This window comes from Nilaparvata lugens, chromosome 7 (genome assembly GCF_014356525.2).
Source record: "Nilaparvata lugens isolate BPH chromosome 7, ASM1435652v1, whole genome shotgun sequence".
Taxonomy (NCBI): Eukaryota; Metazoa; Arthropoda; class Insecta; order Hemiptera; family Delphacidae; genus Nilaparvata; species Nilaparvata lugens.
Genome location: NC_052510.1, coordinates 42,048,257 through 42,062,535, shown reverse-complemented (window position 1 = coordinate 42,062,535; position 14,279 = coordinate 42,048,257). Strand labels below are relative to the sequence as shown.

Genomic DNA, 14,279 nt, shown 5'->3' with positions numbered 1-14,279 from the left:
GAAAAATTGATCATCCAAGTGGCAGCTTATTGAAACAGAAATTTCCGTCGTTTGTTGAAAACTAAAGAGAGGAAGAGAGGAAATCAACAGCTGTGGTTGTAATATTTATCAATATAATTTTAAAACATTGCTTGATTCGATAGAAATATTCCCTGATGTCAAGATGAGTGCATAAGAGCAACTGGGTGACATCATAAGGCATCACTAATTTTTGATTGCTTTTTAAAATACGCAGTTGAATGTATATTTCAACAGAGTTGAATGTGTTGTTGAAACTGAGGTGATAGCAACACAACTAATCATCACACTTACTGACAACGATTCTTGGGGAACTAAGTATTATAGATATGTATTTGAATGAAACTTGAATCGGTCCTATTTATATAATAACATTTTCATTGAGGGAGAGCACCTTTTCGGATACAAAATTCTATGACAGTGACGAGACTATATTTTTATTATTCAAGTTATATTCAGTAAGCAATTTTTGTTTGTATGATGGATCTCGAAAACGATTATAACGGCTTTGGTAGAATTCAGGTTATAAATATTTTACAAAAATAAGCTGATCACTCAATTTCCGTAGCGAAGTACGGGTACCCTGCTAGTGTTTATATACAGTTTTTCTTTCTTATCTTTAGATATATATTTTTTCAATTATTGAATGGACAGCCACTCTATTCTTCTATTTTGTTTATCTGTTATACTAATTCTCCTTTACTTTTGCTATTCTGTCATTCTGATGTTTATTTAATGAAGTAAGTTTGTATCTTGAAATAGGTAATGTACAATATAGACATTTCATTCTACTTTTACTTCTATTGCCAACATATTATTTCATTTTTCTCCATTTTCTGTAATTATTGTGCTTCTTTTGCGAGAATAAAGTTATTATTATATTATTCTTATTATTATTATTATTATTATTATATTATTATTATTATATACCTTGAAACATACCTACTAAATATATCAATATAACTGATGAAGATAAAAATAATATTGAAACATTATTTCTACTTCCACGTCTTCGGAGATCATCCTTTTGTAGAGATGAAGATGAATTTTAGCACAGTTTTGACTCTTACATCTTTCACCATTAACTCTATTTTCTTTTGCAGCCAATTTACAAGAAGAACAGAAATTGCTGCAACTCATTCTCACTTACCGCTATCAGAAGTGTGTCATCTGCATAGCGTGAATTATTGATAGTTACTCCATTTATGGAAAGACCAACATTTCGCTCCATTAGAGCTTCTTGACAAATGGCTTCACTGTGGACATTAAACAAGAGTGGTGAAAGGACACATCCCTGACGAACACCACGACAAATCTTCATCTCCCCAGTCATCTCATTCTCAACTCTGATCTTTGCTGTTTGATTCCAGTATAAATTGGTAATTATGTTGATTTTTTCTACTGTCAATATTTTACCTTTGAGAATTTCATACAGTTTGTCATGCCATACCTTATCAAAGGCTTTTTCAAAATCAATAAAACGCATATAAAGATCCATATTTACTTCCAGGCATCTTTGCATAAATACACTTACTCCAAACAATGATTCTCTTGTGCCAAGGCCACTTCAAAAACCTAGTTGTGTGTCACTCATATCAGCCTCTAACTTATTAAAAATTCTTTTATGAATGATTTTGAGGAAAACCTTCAGGGTGTGACTCATCAAGGCTATAGTTCTATGCTCAGCACATTCTTTAGCATTATTTTTCTTTGGAAGAAGCACAAAGTTGATTGAAGCCACTCGTGTGGTATGATACCAGACTGGTAGATGGTATTAAAAAGATTAACCATTATTTCAAGTGTGCTGTCATTCATGAGCTTCAACAATTCCACAGGAATTTCATCCGGACCCACAGTCTTTCTCCCCCTAGATCTTTTAATAGCATACTCTACTTCACTTTTAAGAATGTCTGGTCCTGTTTCTTCTGTATGAACCTCATTTATTATTGATCTTCAATCATTGGACAATTCTTCTATAAATTCAGTCCATCTCTTCATCTTCTCATTCATGTCAGCAAATATTTTACCATTTTTATCCTTAAGAACAGACACTCTTGCCTTTCTTCCACCAGTCATAGCTTTAATCTTTTTATGCATATTAAAACTGTCAAACTTACTTTCACATTCCTCTATCTCTCTACAGTTCTCTAAAACCCATTTTCCTTTGGCCTCCCTAATATTTCTCTTAATTAGTTGATTCACTTCTCTATACTTTCTCTCATTCTTACCTTTATAACTTCGGCTCTCCTCGATCAGATTGAGTATTGCATCCGTCATCCATTCCTTCTTCTTCACCATTTTTGGAGATAATGTGTCCTTACAGCTCTAAACAATGCATCCTTGACGTTACTCCACTTGTCATTGACATTTTCAATGGCCTTAATATCATCTCTTATAACTTCAAGATTATGATTGACTTTCTCTTTTGCACCATTCATTACTGAAAATTCATTTAAACGTGTTGTATCCATCACACATTTCATACTCTTACGTTATAGCCTCTCCAGTTTTACATTCACCACTGCAACAACTGGATCATGATCAGATCCCATGTCTTCCCCAGGGTAAGTTTCAGTTGATGTGACTGAATTCTTGAATCTCCCCCTGATTTTTATATAGTCTATTTGATTTCTGACAATATTGGATTATTCATCTTTGGGTGATTTCCATGTATATAGTCTGCGATTTGGCATTTCAAACATTGTATTCATCATTACAAAATCCTCACTCTGACAGAACTCTACCAAACGTTCCCCACGCTCATTCCGTAAACCCAGACCATACTCTCCAGTACATCCGTCTGTCTTCAACTTACCAACTTTTGCATTGAAATCCCCCATTATCATGGTGACCTCTTCCTTTTTGGTAGACTTTAATACCTCTCCCAGTTGATGATAGAAATCTTCAATTTCATCATCTTCTTTATCTGCAGTTGGCGCATAAGCTTGGATAATATCAATCTTTCCCTTACATGACTCTATTTGCAACATTACAATCCGGTCAGAATATGGAACGAAACTTGTCACTGATTTATTGACCTGCTTATCTTCTATAATATCAACGCCATACCTGTGTGCATTATCATCATTTCCAGAATAATAGAATATATTATTTTTACAAGCACACCTACCAGAGCCTGGCCATTGAACGTCACTGACACCAAGTCACATTCACTCTCAGTCTTTCCATCTCTATTATTACATTATCAAGCTTCTCTGCCGCATACAAACTCCTTACTTTCCACGTAGCAACTCTCATTGATGCTACACTCTTCACAACATTGTTCGCTGCTGTTCCGCCCGGTGATCCGAATGGGGAACTTATTACTACGGAAAATTTAGTATGGACACTGCCATGATGAGTTCTACAAAGGACACCCAAATGGGTCTCTAATACAGTGGTTTCCCGTTGCCTTCTGTATCCTTAAGCCGTTGATCAAATATGATTCATTATATGCCTTTAAGAGCAATTCTTACTCTATGGACAAAGAGTGCCCAGATTTCTTCAGTCTCCTCCACCCGAAGCTGTTGGACTGCAATAAACGGATCATTTATACCGACAATCATTCGGTTGTAGTCGCTCAATCTGAGACAGACACTACGTGTGCTAGTTTTGGTCCGCCCTGGGTATTTTATTTCTCCAGTACCCGCCATATCTGGTGAGCGTTCCCCTATCCGCCACCTGGGGAGGCGCCTGGTAGGAGACTAGCAACTCCCCCAGGAGGAAAACATTAAGTAGTGGAATAATACATCAAATTGAAGAGAAAACAAAACTGTACCAATCTACGGTGAGCATTCATTTTTATGATGCATTGTTTTAAGAGCTTGTATCTCGAAAACTGTTGGATATATTACAAAATCACCACAAAACAAATATTGTAGAGAATCTATCAAGCTCCATTTCTGAATAGTAAGTCATGTCGGTTGAACGCATTTTTCTCAAGATATGAGCGTGTAGGCAAAACATTGAAAAATGCAACTTTTAAACCACCCTCATCCCTTCAACACAAGGGATAGGGTTGGGGACTTTTGATATGTTCACCCCCTAACTGGTTCTAACAAAACTGTAAAGTCAAAAATTGTGTTCAAAACATTCTTTCCAAATTCCTTTGTCAATTGATCTGTTTTTGCTTAACTGAAGATCTCACACTCAACACTGAAGCTGCTGCAGCAGTCGTGGGGATGTGAACTTGTGAAATTATGCATCAAATTGGAGAGAATTCGATGCTCTATAAGTTCATGATCAGCATGGATTTTTCCCATCGATATTCAAAAAGTTATAAGAGCAAAAATAGCAAAAAAATTAATGAAAATGAGTTTTTTCAAAAATCTCACATCTTTTAGAGTGGATATCTCGAAAAGTGAAAGAGATATAGGAAAAGTTGTGGAATCAATATTATAGGAAATTATGTACTCTTCAATTTTTTATAGAACAGTCATGTCTGTAAAGTGCATAGTTTTCGAGTTATATGCGAGAAACCAAAAAATGGTACCTTTGAACCACTCCCACTCACTTAGAACAGGGGGTAGTGATGGGGAATTTTGATATGTTTACCTCCTTACTACCCTAAACGGAACTGCGCGATCAAAAACAATACTAAAGAGGTTTGATAGAAGTTTAAGAAAATTCTATATATCTTGAGAACTATACGATCAGAATAAAAACTGTTATTTAAACATTTTACACTCTTATATAAGAGCGAATATCTCGAAAACTGTAAGGCTCAACTCACACTTACCTGACTCAGTCGAGAAAGAACTCGACTTCAGTCGAGAGCATGTGTTTTCAAATGGTGACGTCGCGGGGACTAGAATCGACTGGTCTGAGTGTCACCATTTGGAAACACATATGCTCTCGCCTAGAGTCGAGTGTCTCCTCGACCTGAGTCGCGTAAGTATAAGTTGATCCTCACAGTTTTCGAGATATTCGCTCTTAGAAGAGTCAAATTATTCTTATAACAATTTTTTGCTCATTCAGGGCTTTTATGGAATAAATAAATAACTATCCAACAATGCATCATAAAAACGAATGTTTATCGTACAAATTTAGAGCAACAAATTCTCTTAGGTTCGATGTATCATTTCACTATTCTATGTTTTCCTCACATTGCTATAATATCATCTTCAATGTGGGATTGAAATTCTCAATTTGCAACTATGAAATATTATTTCACGAACAATTTCCAAGGGAATGCCTGGAACACAATTCTTTCCAATCGTCACACTTTCGACAACAGTGTCAACTTGTTTCAAATTACTGACAATTCAACCCATTCTCCACCATGGAAGCTAATATGACAATTGAGGGAAAACATGAAGGAAATTCGAAAATCATTCAACATCAATGATTACTGAGATTGTTTTCTCTTTATTTAAATTGTATTGTGTATTTGGGAGATAGAATTCATTTTTTTATTATTCACTCATTAAAGTCTCGTTCAACTTGAGATGAGTAGAAGCAAAAGTTAAAGTGGAGAAACTCATACTACTCGACAGTGACAGTCCAGTAAAATAATCGTGATTCAACTTTTAGATTGACGGAATGTGTGTGTGATACTTTACCAGATCGTCTGATCCCAGACTTGTCGTATTCAACTGTAGCATTACCATCGTGATTTCAAACCTAGGATGGCTGAAATTAAGCCCGCTCCACGCATACAAACTTGCATTATCATGCCAGCTTTGAAAAAAAAAATGAGACAGAAGATCTGACGTTTAACACAAGTGTAATCTTGGAAGTCGATCGCCAATCCACTAAGGGAACAGTGTTCCAAGTACCTAATCGTGAAATTTCATTCACATTGATTCAATCTGAGTTTGAATATTGTTCGACTATGCTTGGAAGTCAAGCAATCGTTCGTCTCGCATTTTTCACCCTCTCCATCATTGCTTTCTGTCCCTTATGAAATATTCTAAAGTGCAGTCTCTTATTCTAGAGATGGCCAATATGAATCTCCTTGGATAGCCTCCAGCCCCGTGAAGTTTAGCCTCTATGAAAATTCTCATTCCTATTCAATTCTATTTAACTGAGGTAAGCCGACGATATTACTCAATAAACCTTCCAAATATAGTAGGGGTAGATACTACGAACCTTCTCATTGGTACAAGTAGAAAACGAACATTTTTCATGTTTTCATAGTAACTATTGTGATGATCCTTTATAGTGGCTACTCAAAAGACTAGTTTCTTTAAATTATATTATGAAAAATCAAGGCAGAAGTAGCAGACTAACTCTAAATGAAATAATTATCAACGTTACCGTTACTGATAACAATATTAGATTGAATCATACTCTTCCAGTCAATAATTGAGAGTTCATAATTTATTCTATTAATTATAAAATTATTATAATTATTTAAATCGCATGTATAGGTTGAAGAAATGTTATGGTAAACCTAACCTAAAACGCTTGAAGGCTTCGAACACTAGTATAGAGTTGAGATCAACCAGGCCTACGTATTATATAATACTAGCCGTCAGGCTCGCTTCGCTCGCCATATCCGTCTAGCCAGGGGGCTCCGCCCCCTGGACCCCCGACTGGATCGTCCAAGATTGAGATCAGCAGGCTCGCTTCGCTCGCCTGCATTTTTCATCTGAGCATTTTTATCATATTTTAGGACAATCCAGTCGGGGGTCCAGACTAAACGTCTGGCTAAACGGATATGGCGAGCGAAGCGAGCCTGACGGCTAGTAATATAATATTCCCAGGATTGAAGTAGCAGTGCCCGATCAATTTTTCCGCGATAAATGCATTTCAATCTTCAACTTGGTGCTAACCTAACAAAGTCAACTCAACTTAATGCCAACCTGACAAAATTATTAATTTAGTTGCCAGTTAACAACTGTTTCGAAGAGGTACTCTATCCAGATTATAGTTCTATAGTAACATAATTATGATATGGAAATTTCAATTATAATTAAGAGATTGGGAGAAGAAGAATATACATGCAAAAAGATGAACTTTAAACCCTTAAAAACAACCCTTAGAGTTAAAATATTGCCAAAAGATTTCTTAGTGCGCCTCTAAAGGGCCAACTGAACATACCTACCAAATTTGAACGTTTTTGGTCTGGTAGATTTTTAGTTCTGCGAGTGAGTGAGTGAGTGAGTCAGTCAGTCAGTGAGTGAGTGAGTGCCATTTCGCTTTTATATAATATATAGATAAAGATAATGTGATAGAATGCCATTATTTGTGGATTATTATCTTTTGTCATTGTATAAAAAAGGAATCTATTATAATAAATTAATCGAAATTATCAGTATAATGAATGAATTTATTCCTGAAAAACAAATTATATAAAAAGGATATAAATATATTATGTTGATGTACGGTACAGTAACAACAAAAAAGTTACAAATACTCTTTGTATGTAAGTCTACATTGACGAATGGTATTATTTAATTCAATTACATTCATTGTTTAGATTATTAACAAATAAATAATAAATGGAAGCGATCTCTCTGGATTTATTCCTCTTTGCATGAACAACCAATCAGAGGACAAAGAAAGAGATACAATTTGAATTGTTTAGATACAACACAAAATGTCGAAATCTTCATTATTATAATTTATTTATTATTGTAATTCACCTACACTGTTGGAATTGAATTATATTTATGTTTTAATGTATTCATTTGTCTTGTAAGTCAGAGAATTGAATGTAAACAAAGGAACTATTTTTCAAAGAATATGACGTTTGTACTACGTCACTCAGCTACAACCAATAGCAATTATTGTCTTATGCAAATTAGAAACAGAGAGCAATGGCAGAATACTAAAGTCCTTGAATTAGAACATTTTCAAACTCATGATGGGTCGAACAAATGATTTGTTACTATGTCTATGGAATTTGGAAAATAAGTTCACAAAGTAACTTTAATTGGATGAATATGATAATAATTATGCTATTCAAATAGAATAATATTCTCCAAGTATAGGAATCATTTTCCAATCGGTAAGAGTATAATATCATTCCATCTGAAGAGAAGAAACAGAGATATTTTTGCAATATAAGAGTTATTATATTTTGAAAATTTCAAATCAATTTCAAATTTGAATCGAGATGGGAACTTCTTAATAATGGCAGCTGAGAGAACATGTTCTAGGCGAGCAAAGCAAGTCTTTCGCCTGGGATTTTATATATTTTTTTAAATTTTCTTCATCATTTTACTCTCAAAAAGGAAGGTTTATCCAATTTCAATTTGAAGATTTCTCTAATCGTGGCCTTCCTTCAAATTGAATTCTTTAACCCTGCGGTAGTCGCGCAGTATGTTGAAACATCAATAGTCGCGCGGGCTACATGTGTAGACCACTGCAATTTTTTTTTTTTTTTAACTGATATATATATTTTTTTCAATTTCTTTTTGTACAGTTACATTCTTCAATATCTTAGTTATCATGATAAAGTTACATTTTTCCAACCATCATGCTCTAACTATACTTAAAAAAATTATTTTGAAAAGCTAGCAAATTGAGTTTTTTGAATAACAAGATATTGCAAAACTTTGAGCACGCATAACTTTTTTTTTTCCTCAGGCATGAATAATTTTAAATCGTTGTATTGTGTAGGAAATTTATTTGTGAATATACTGCATTATATAGATATAGAAAAAAATTACATATAAGTACATATTACTTGCAAAAACTAAAACATTGTATAATCTAACACATAAAGAACACCTGAAACACTTATAAAAAACTACCTTAGTTTATTTATTTTTTTAAACATGGATACATTAAATTACTTCTTGCATTTTACTGCTGTTTGATGCAACTGTGGCAAACAATCGATGAGTGTTCTGGGCAGACTTTGTGGCCACACAAGTCGCAACACTTGCGAGTAGAACGGTCTCGCGCTCGGGCACACATGTAGCAGCGACCCACCTTGTTATCTCTTGGGGCTGGTAGCGGCCTTCGAGGATCTTCTATACCTAAAAGCTTGCGTGCTCTCACTTTTAGATCATTAGGAAGAGATGGTGAATCCAGCCGTTTCCTTATTTGAGGTTCAATAAGGTCCCATGCAAGTTTCTCAATGAATATTCTTCGCCGTACAATCTGGTTGTTGTTGAAAGAGAAAACACGAGAAGCATTGATTCCAGCTATGTTTATCAAATCGAAAAAAATTACCATGGGCCAGCGTTTGGTATTTCTTGAACAGTCGTATTTTGCACACATTTGATCCACTGAGTCCACACCTACTTTAGTTTTATTGTAGAATGATACAATCTCCGGTTTATGCAAATCACCACTATCAGGATCAATGTTCTGGTCATGATGCATGGTACTAACTAAAACTACAACTTTGTTTTTCTTTGTGCAATATGAGACTATGGTCTTTTCTTTGTGATGAGCAAAGATGGATGAATGTACTTCACGGTTCTTGTTTGGCTTGAAGTCATCAGGAACACCTAGTCGATTGGCCCTAATTGTTCCAACCAATGTCAACTTCTTCTCACAAAAAAACGTTTCGGCAAGTTGAATTGATGTGAACCAATTATCTGTTGTCACATTACGGTTTGTGCCTACAATAGGTTCACAAATTCTTATTGTTACGTCATCAGCTGATGGAGAAAGTTTGTAGGGTCCTTCCGGCTGCTTACCAGGGTAAATTTCCAAATTCACTGTATACATGGTTTTGGCACAGACAAGTGAGAAGATTTTTATGCCATATTTACCCGGCTTGCTTGGTATGTACATTTTGAATGGACATCTTCCACGAAACTTTACTAATTGTTCATCGACTATGGTGTATTCACTAGGTGTGTAATACCTCTGGAAATTGTTTATGACAAGTTCAAATAGTTCTCTGATTGCAGCTAAACGGTCAATTTCTTTTCTCTGATCACGATCGCGGATGTCATCAAATCTTAGACATCTTAGTAAAAAGTGGAAGCGCCTTTGACTCATTGATAAATAACAACTTTCGATGCCACTACCGCGAGAGTTGTCCCAAATTCCAATTGAGTTTTTTCTGTTAGCACCCAAACATCCAGTTAGAAGTAAAACTCCAAAAAGAGCTCGAACTTCCGTTGCATCTGTATCTTTTGCATCTCGTTCACGTGAAAATTTCTGTCTGAGTGAGGCGATGTAAATATTTGTACTACTCACAATCACTTGAACAACTTTGTCATCAAAAAACAAATCGAAACAGTCACGCTCAGATCTGGCAGTCTGAGCTGCACCTTTAGTTCCAGGGAGTCGTACAACAATATTACTAGCTCGTGTACGAACATTTGCGGGCTGTGAAGGAGATTTTCTCCATTTAATAATATTTTTATTTTTCCCCGTGGCAAAATAAAAATCACCTAACGGCGTATCATCATCTTCATCAATTTCAAGCTCGTTCACAGGATCACTATCTAAACAAATTCGCTTTGAGTCACTCATTACACCAATAGTCGCGCGGGCTACACTTGTAGACCAGGCAACTTTAAACGCACAATACACGAACAATATCTCTCGATGCAGTGCAAACGCACACTGAGCAGGCGTATAAAGTTGTAACTTGAAGGTGAAACTGTGACTTTCAACTATCCCCTTCAACACCTCGCGGCGATGTGGGAAAAACAAAATGGCTGGGCTACAACTGTAGCCCGCGCGACTGTTGCAGGGTTAAAAATGAGAATTTTCACGGCTGTGCGAGGGGGCTGAGCTCACACTCACCACTCACCTCTCAGGATATTTGGATCTGCTAAGCTGGGAAAGGAGAAGAAGAAGAAGGAAAAGAAGGTGTACAAATGGAGGAAGAAGAGGATTAATTTATTTAAATTACTATTATGTATTATTAATCACATTATAACTATTACTACTATTACTATTACTACTATTGAATAATTACACTTTATTTGTAGCATAATTAGTTCAGTCATGGAAAGGGTAGAGAGGGAAAAGTTGGGAAGACAATTTTTGACCCCGCCGCTCTGTTCAGGGTAGTGGGGAGGTAATCATATCAAAAGTCTCCACCCCTACCAACTGTGATAAGGGGGTGGGGGTGGTTTAAAGGTACCATTTCTTCGTTTCTCGCATAAAACTCAAAAACTATGTATCCTGAGGACTTTACTGTCGTATATCAAATTGAAGCTTACATTATTTCATATCTACTCTAGTTCTCGAGATATCCATCTTCCAAGGTGTGAAATATTTGAAAAAATCACGTTTGCCACCAATTTTTTTCTATTTTTGCTCTTATAACTTTTTTCTATTTTGCCTTCATAACTTTTTAAAAATCGACGGGAAAAAATCATGTTGATCATGAGCTTATAGAGCATTGGATTCTCTTTAATTTGATGTATAATTTCACACATTTACGAATTTCCTTACACCTTTTACAGCAGCTTTAGTGTTGAGTGTGAAATCTCAATTTTTGCAACAATAAACCAATTGACAAAGGAATTTGGAGCGAATGTTTTAAACAAAATTTTTGACTTTGCAGCTTTGTTAAGACTAGTTAAGAGGTGAACATATCAAAAGTTCCCATTCCTAACTGATATATGTGCTAAGGGGATGAGGATGGTTTAAAAGTTGAATTTTTCAGCGTTTTGCTTCCACGCTCATATCTTAAAAACAATGCGTTCAATCGACATAGATAACTATTCAAAACTGAAGCTTGATAAATTCTCCACACTTTCTGTTCCACACTATCTATCACACACCTTCAAGAGCGAATATCTCGGGAATATTACAAAATTCACTGAACAGAAAGTGTAGAGAATTTATCAAGCTTCAGGTTTGAATAGTTAGTTATGTCGATTGAACGCATTGTTCTCAAAATATGAGAGTGGAAGCAAAACGCTGAAAAATTCAACTTTTAGACAACCCTCATCCCCTTAGCACATGGGTAAGGAATGGGAACTTTTGATATGTTCTCCTCCCAACTAGTCTCAACAAAACTGCACAGTCAAAAATTTTGTTTAAAACATTCCATCCAAATTCCTTTGTCAATTGGTCTGTTGTTGCAAAAATGAAGATTTCACACTCAACACTAATAAAGCTGCTGCAAAAGGTGTAAGGAAATTCGTAAATGTGTGAAATTATACATCAAATTGAAGATAATTCAATATTCTATAAGCTTATAATCAGCATTAATTTTTTCCGTCGATTTTTAAAAAGTTATAAGAGCAAAAATAGAAAAAAATTGGTGGCAAACGTGTTTTTTCAAAAATGTCACACATTGAAGAGAGGATATCTCGGAAACTAGAAGAGATATGAAAAAAGTTATGAGATAAATATTATAGGAAATTTGTAAGCTTTAATTTGATATATGACAATAAAGTCCTCAGGATACATAGTTTTTTATTTTTATGCGAGAAACCATGAAATGTTACCTTTCAACCACCCCACCCCCTTAGATCAGTGGGTTAGGATGGGGACGTTTGATATGATTACCTTCTTTCTACCCTGAACAGAACTGCGGAGTTAAAAATTGTCTTCCAAACATTTCCCTCTATACCCTGTTTTGAGCATTCATTGCCTGGACTAAATGAAATTCATTACCAATGTATGTATTGTTGTGATTCATTCCGTCTATCTTTTGTTTGTAAGTTCAGGTTGACTATACATTATAACACTTTCGAGATTTTTGATTGCTAAGCCAATAATTGATAAGTAAATATCATGATAATTTCAACTGTTAAGAAATCCTTCAAAAATAACGTTCACTGATATAATATGTGTATTTATATTTGAATTTACATGTTTTGTGTATGTACCTTGTCAAGCAGCCTCTTGAGGTTTGTTCGCTCAAGGTAGCTTATTCATGCAATAAAAGTTTTTCCTATTCTATTCTATTACAATTATTATTTCTATTTTATTATAATTGAATTACTATATTCCATCTCATGATAGTATAAGGCTAGCACATACAGCAACAGACGGACGTATGTAATCAGACGGAGGAGAAGTCTCTCATCAGGTTATCTAATGTTGCAACCAGAGACAAACGAATATCTAGACAACTGATATGAAGACAAAAGTATTCTATTCTCTTTGTTGCAACGTACACAGACACAGCCAGTCTGTCGGTCTATGTGTGCATACGTTTTTGAATAGATTGCTCCAAGACGATATTCTAAACGTCTTCATGCTTACCTTTCATTTGGCGCATGAACTCATATAATATAGTCTACTGCTAGATCTACAAGCAAGCTCCTATAGCATTTCAGCGTATATTAATTTATTGATTAAAAAGTTATTCAAAGTCCGAAGATGATGATATTTCGGCCTAGCAATTTCATATTTTGACGAATGAGGGCTTACGCTCGCGTTTTTAAAGAAATTCTATATGGAAGTTGTAGCTCGTTTCATGACCTTTAAAATGGTGTATCATAATCATTTATACTACCGTACTACAATTTCCTCTAGTCCTAATTGTTCAGATGATCTGCACTATGAACGATTTCTCCGCATTTGATGCCAGTGCCAGTGTACCTGCCACCAACAGAAGCTTTCATAGAAACAAATAGATCATGTGCAAGGACTTTGTTATCAAGTGAACCTGAAAATTCATGTGAGATAGAGCAGTCTACCTGGTCTCAGGTTGTAAAGCAAAAAATTACGCCCAGAGGGATTTCGAATCATACATTCTAATAGTGACAGTACGATCGGAAGATATAATCGATTAAAAACAGCAATTCCTTGCAATCTCTATTTGCGAAAATATGACTTATTTTAGAATAATTGTAGCTCATTAGTACTCATTGAAGATGGAAATACATGTAAAAATGTCAGTTTATTCGAAATTTGATTACCTCAAGTTGAGGCAAGAATGATTTTTTTCCGTCCGATGGCTGGGTTTGTCGGAAATGGCTGAAAACTGGCAAAGGAACAAAAAAATAGAGGCTCTTTATGCACTCGGTGTTTTATGAACAAGGAAATTTTGCATGGAAAAAATTGGGTTTGGACTCTTTCCATGTATCCAAACTGAAAATATACTCCGTCCACATAAAAAATCAGAAACAATAATATATTTTGAATGCACACATCCTTTTAAATTTTCTTTTCATACCTGTAACGTACGTTGATGTACTTTCCCATAACTGAAACGTCTTTAAACAATAATACCCACCAACTTGCAAATGTATAATTAAACCGCAACCTGCCACGAATAGTGTTAGAAGCTGAGGCTGAGGAACAAGGTGTAGTCAACTACGAGAAAGTGTGACTGCCTATACATGAAATACAATTCGCCCCGGGTTTGCCATCCTGCCAGTGTTGAACCTGTCTCTAATTTACAAGGAATTCACAGTTTTTCTAAATAGCTGATT

At 35.3% G+C, this 14,279-nt stretch overlaps 1 protein-coding gene across 1 annotated transcript; it reads right to left on the bottom strand.

Annotated features, from left to right (window-relative positions):
- Positions 1 to 8,772: 8,772 nt before the first annotated feature.
- Positions 8,773 to 10,404, bottom strand: LOC111050679. The gene has a single exon (XM_022337028.2). The coding sequence runs from the start codon at positions 10,402 to 10,404 to the stop codon at positions 8,773 to 8,775; it is 1,632 nt and encodes a 543-aa protein (XP_022192720.2).
- Between the last annotated feature and the right edge of the window lie 3,875 nt (positions 10,405 to 14,279).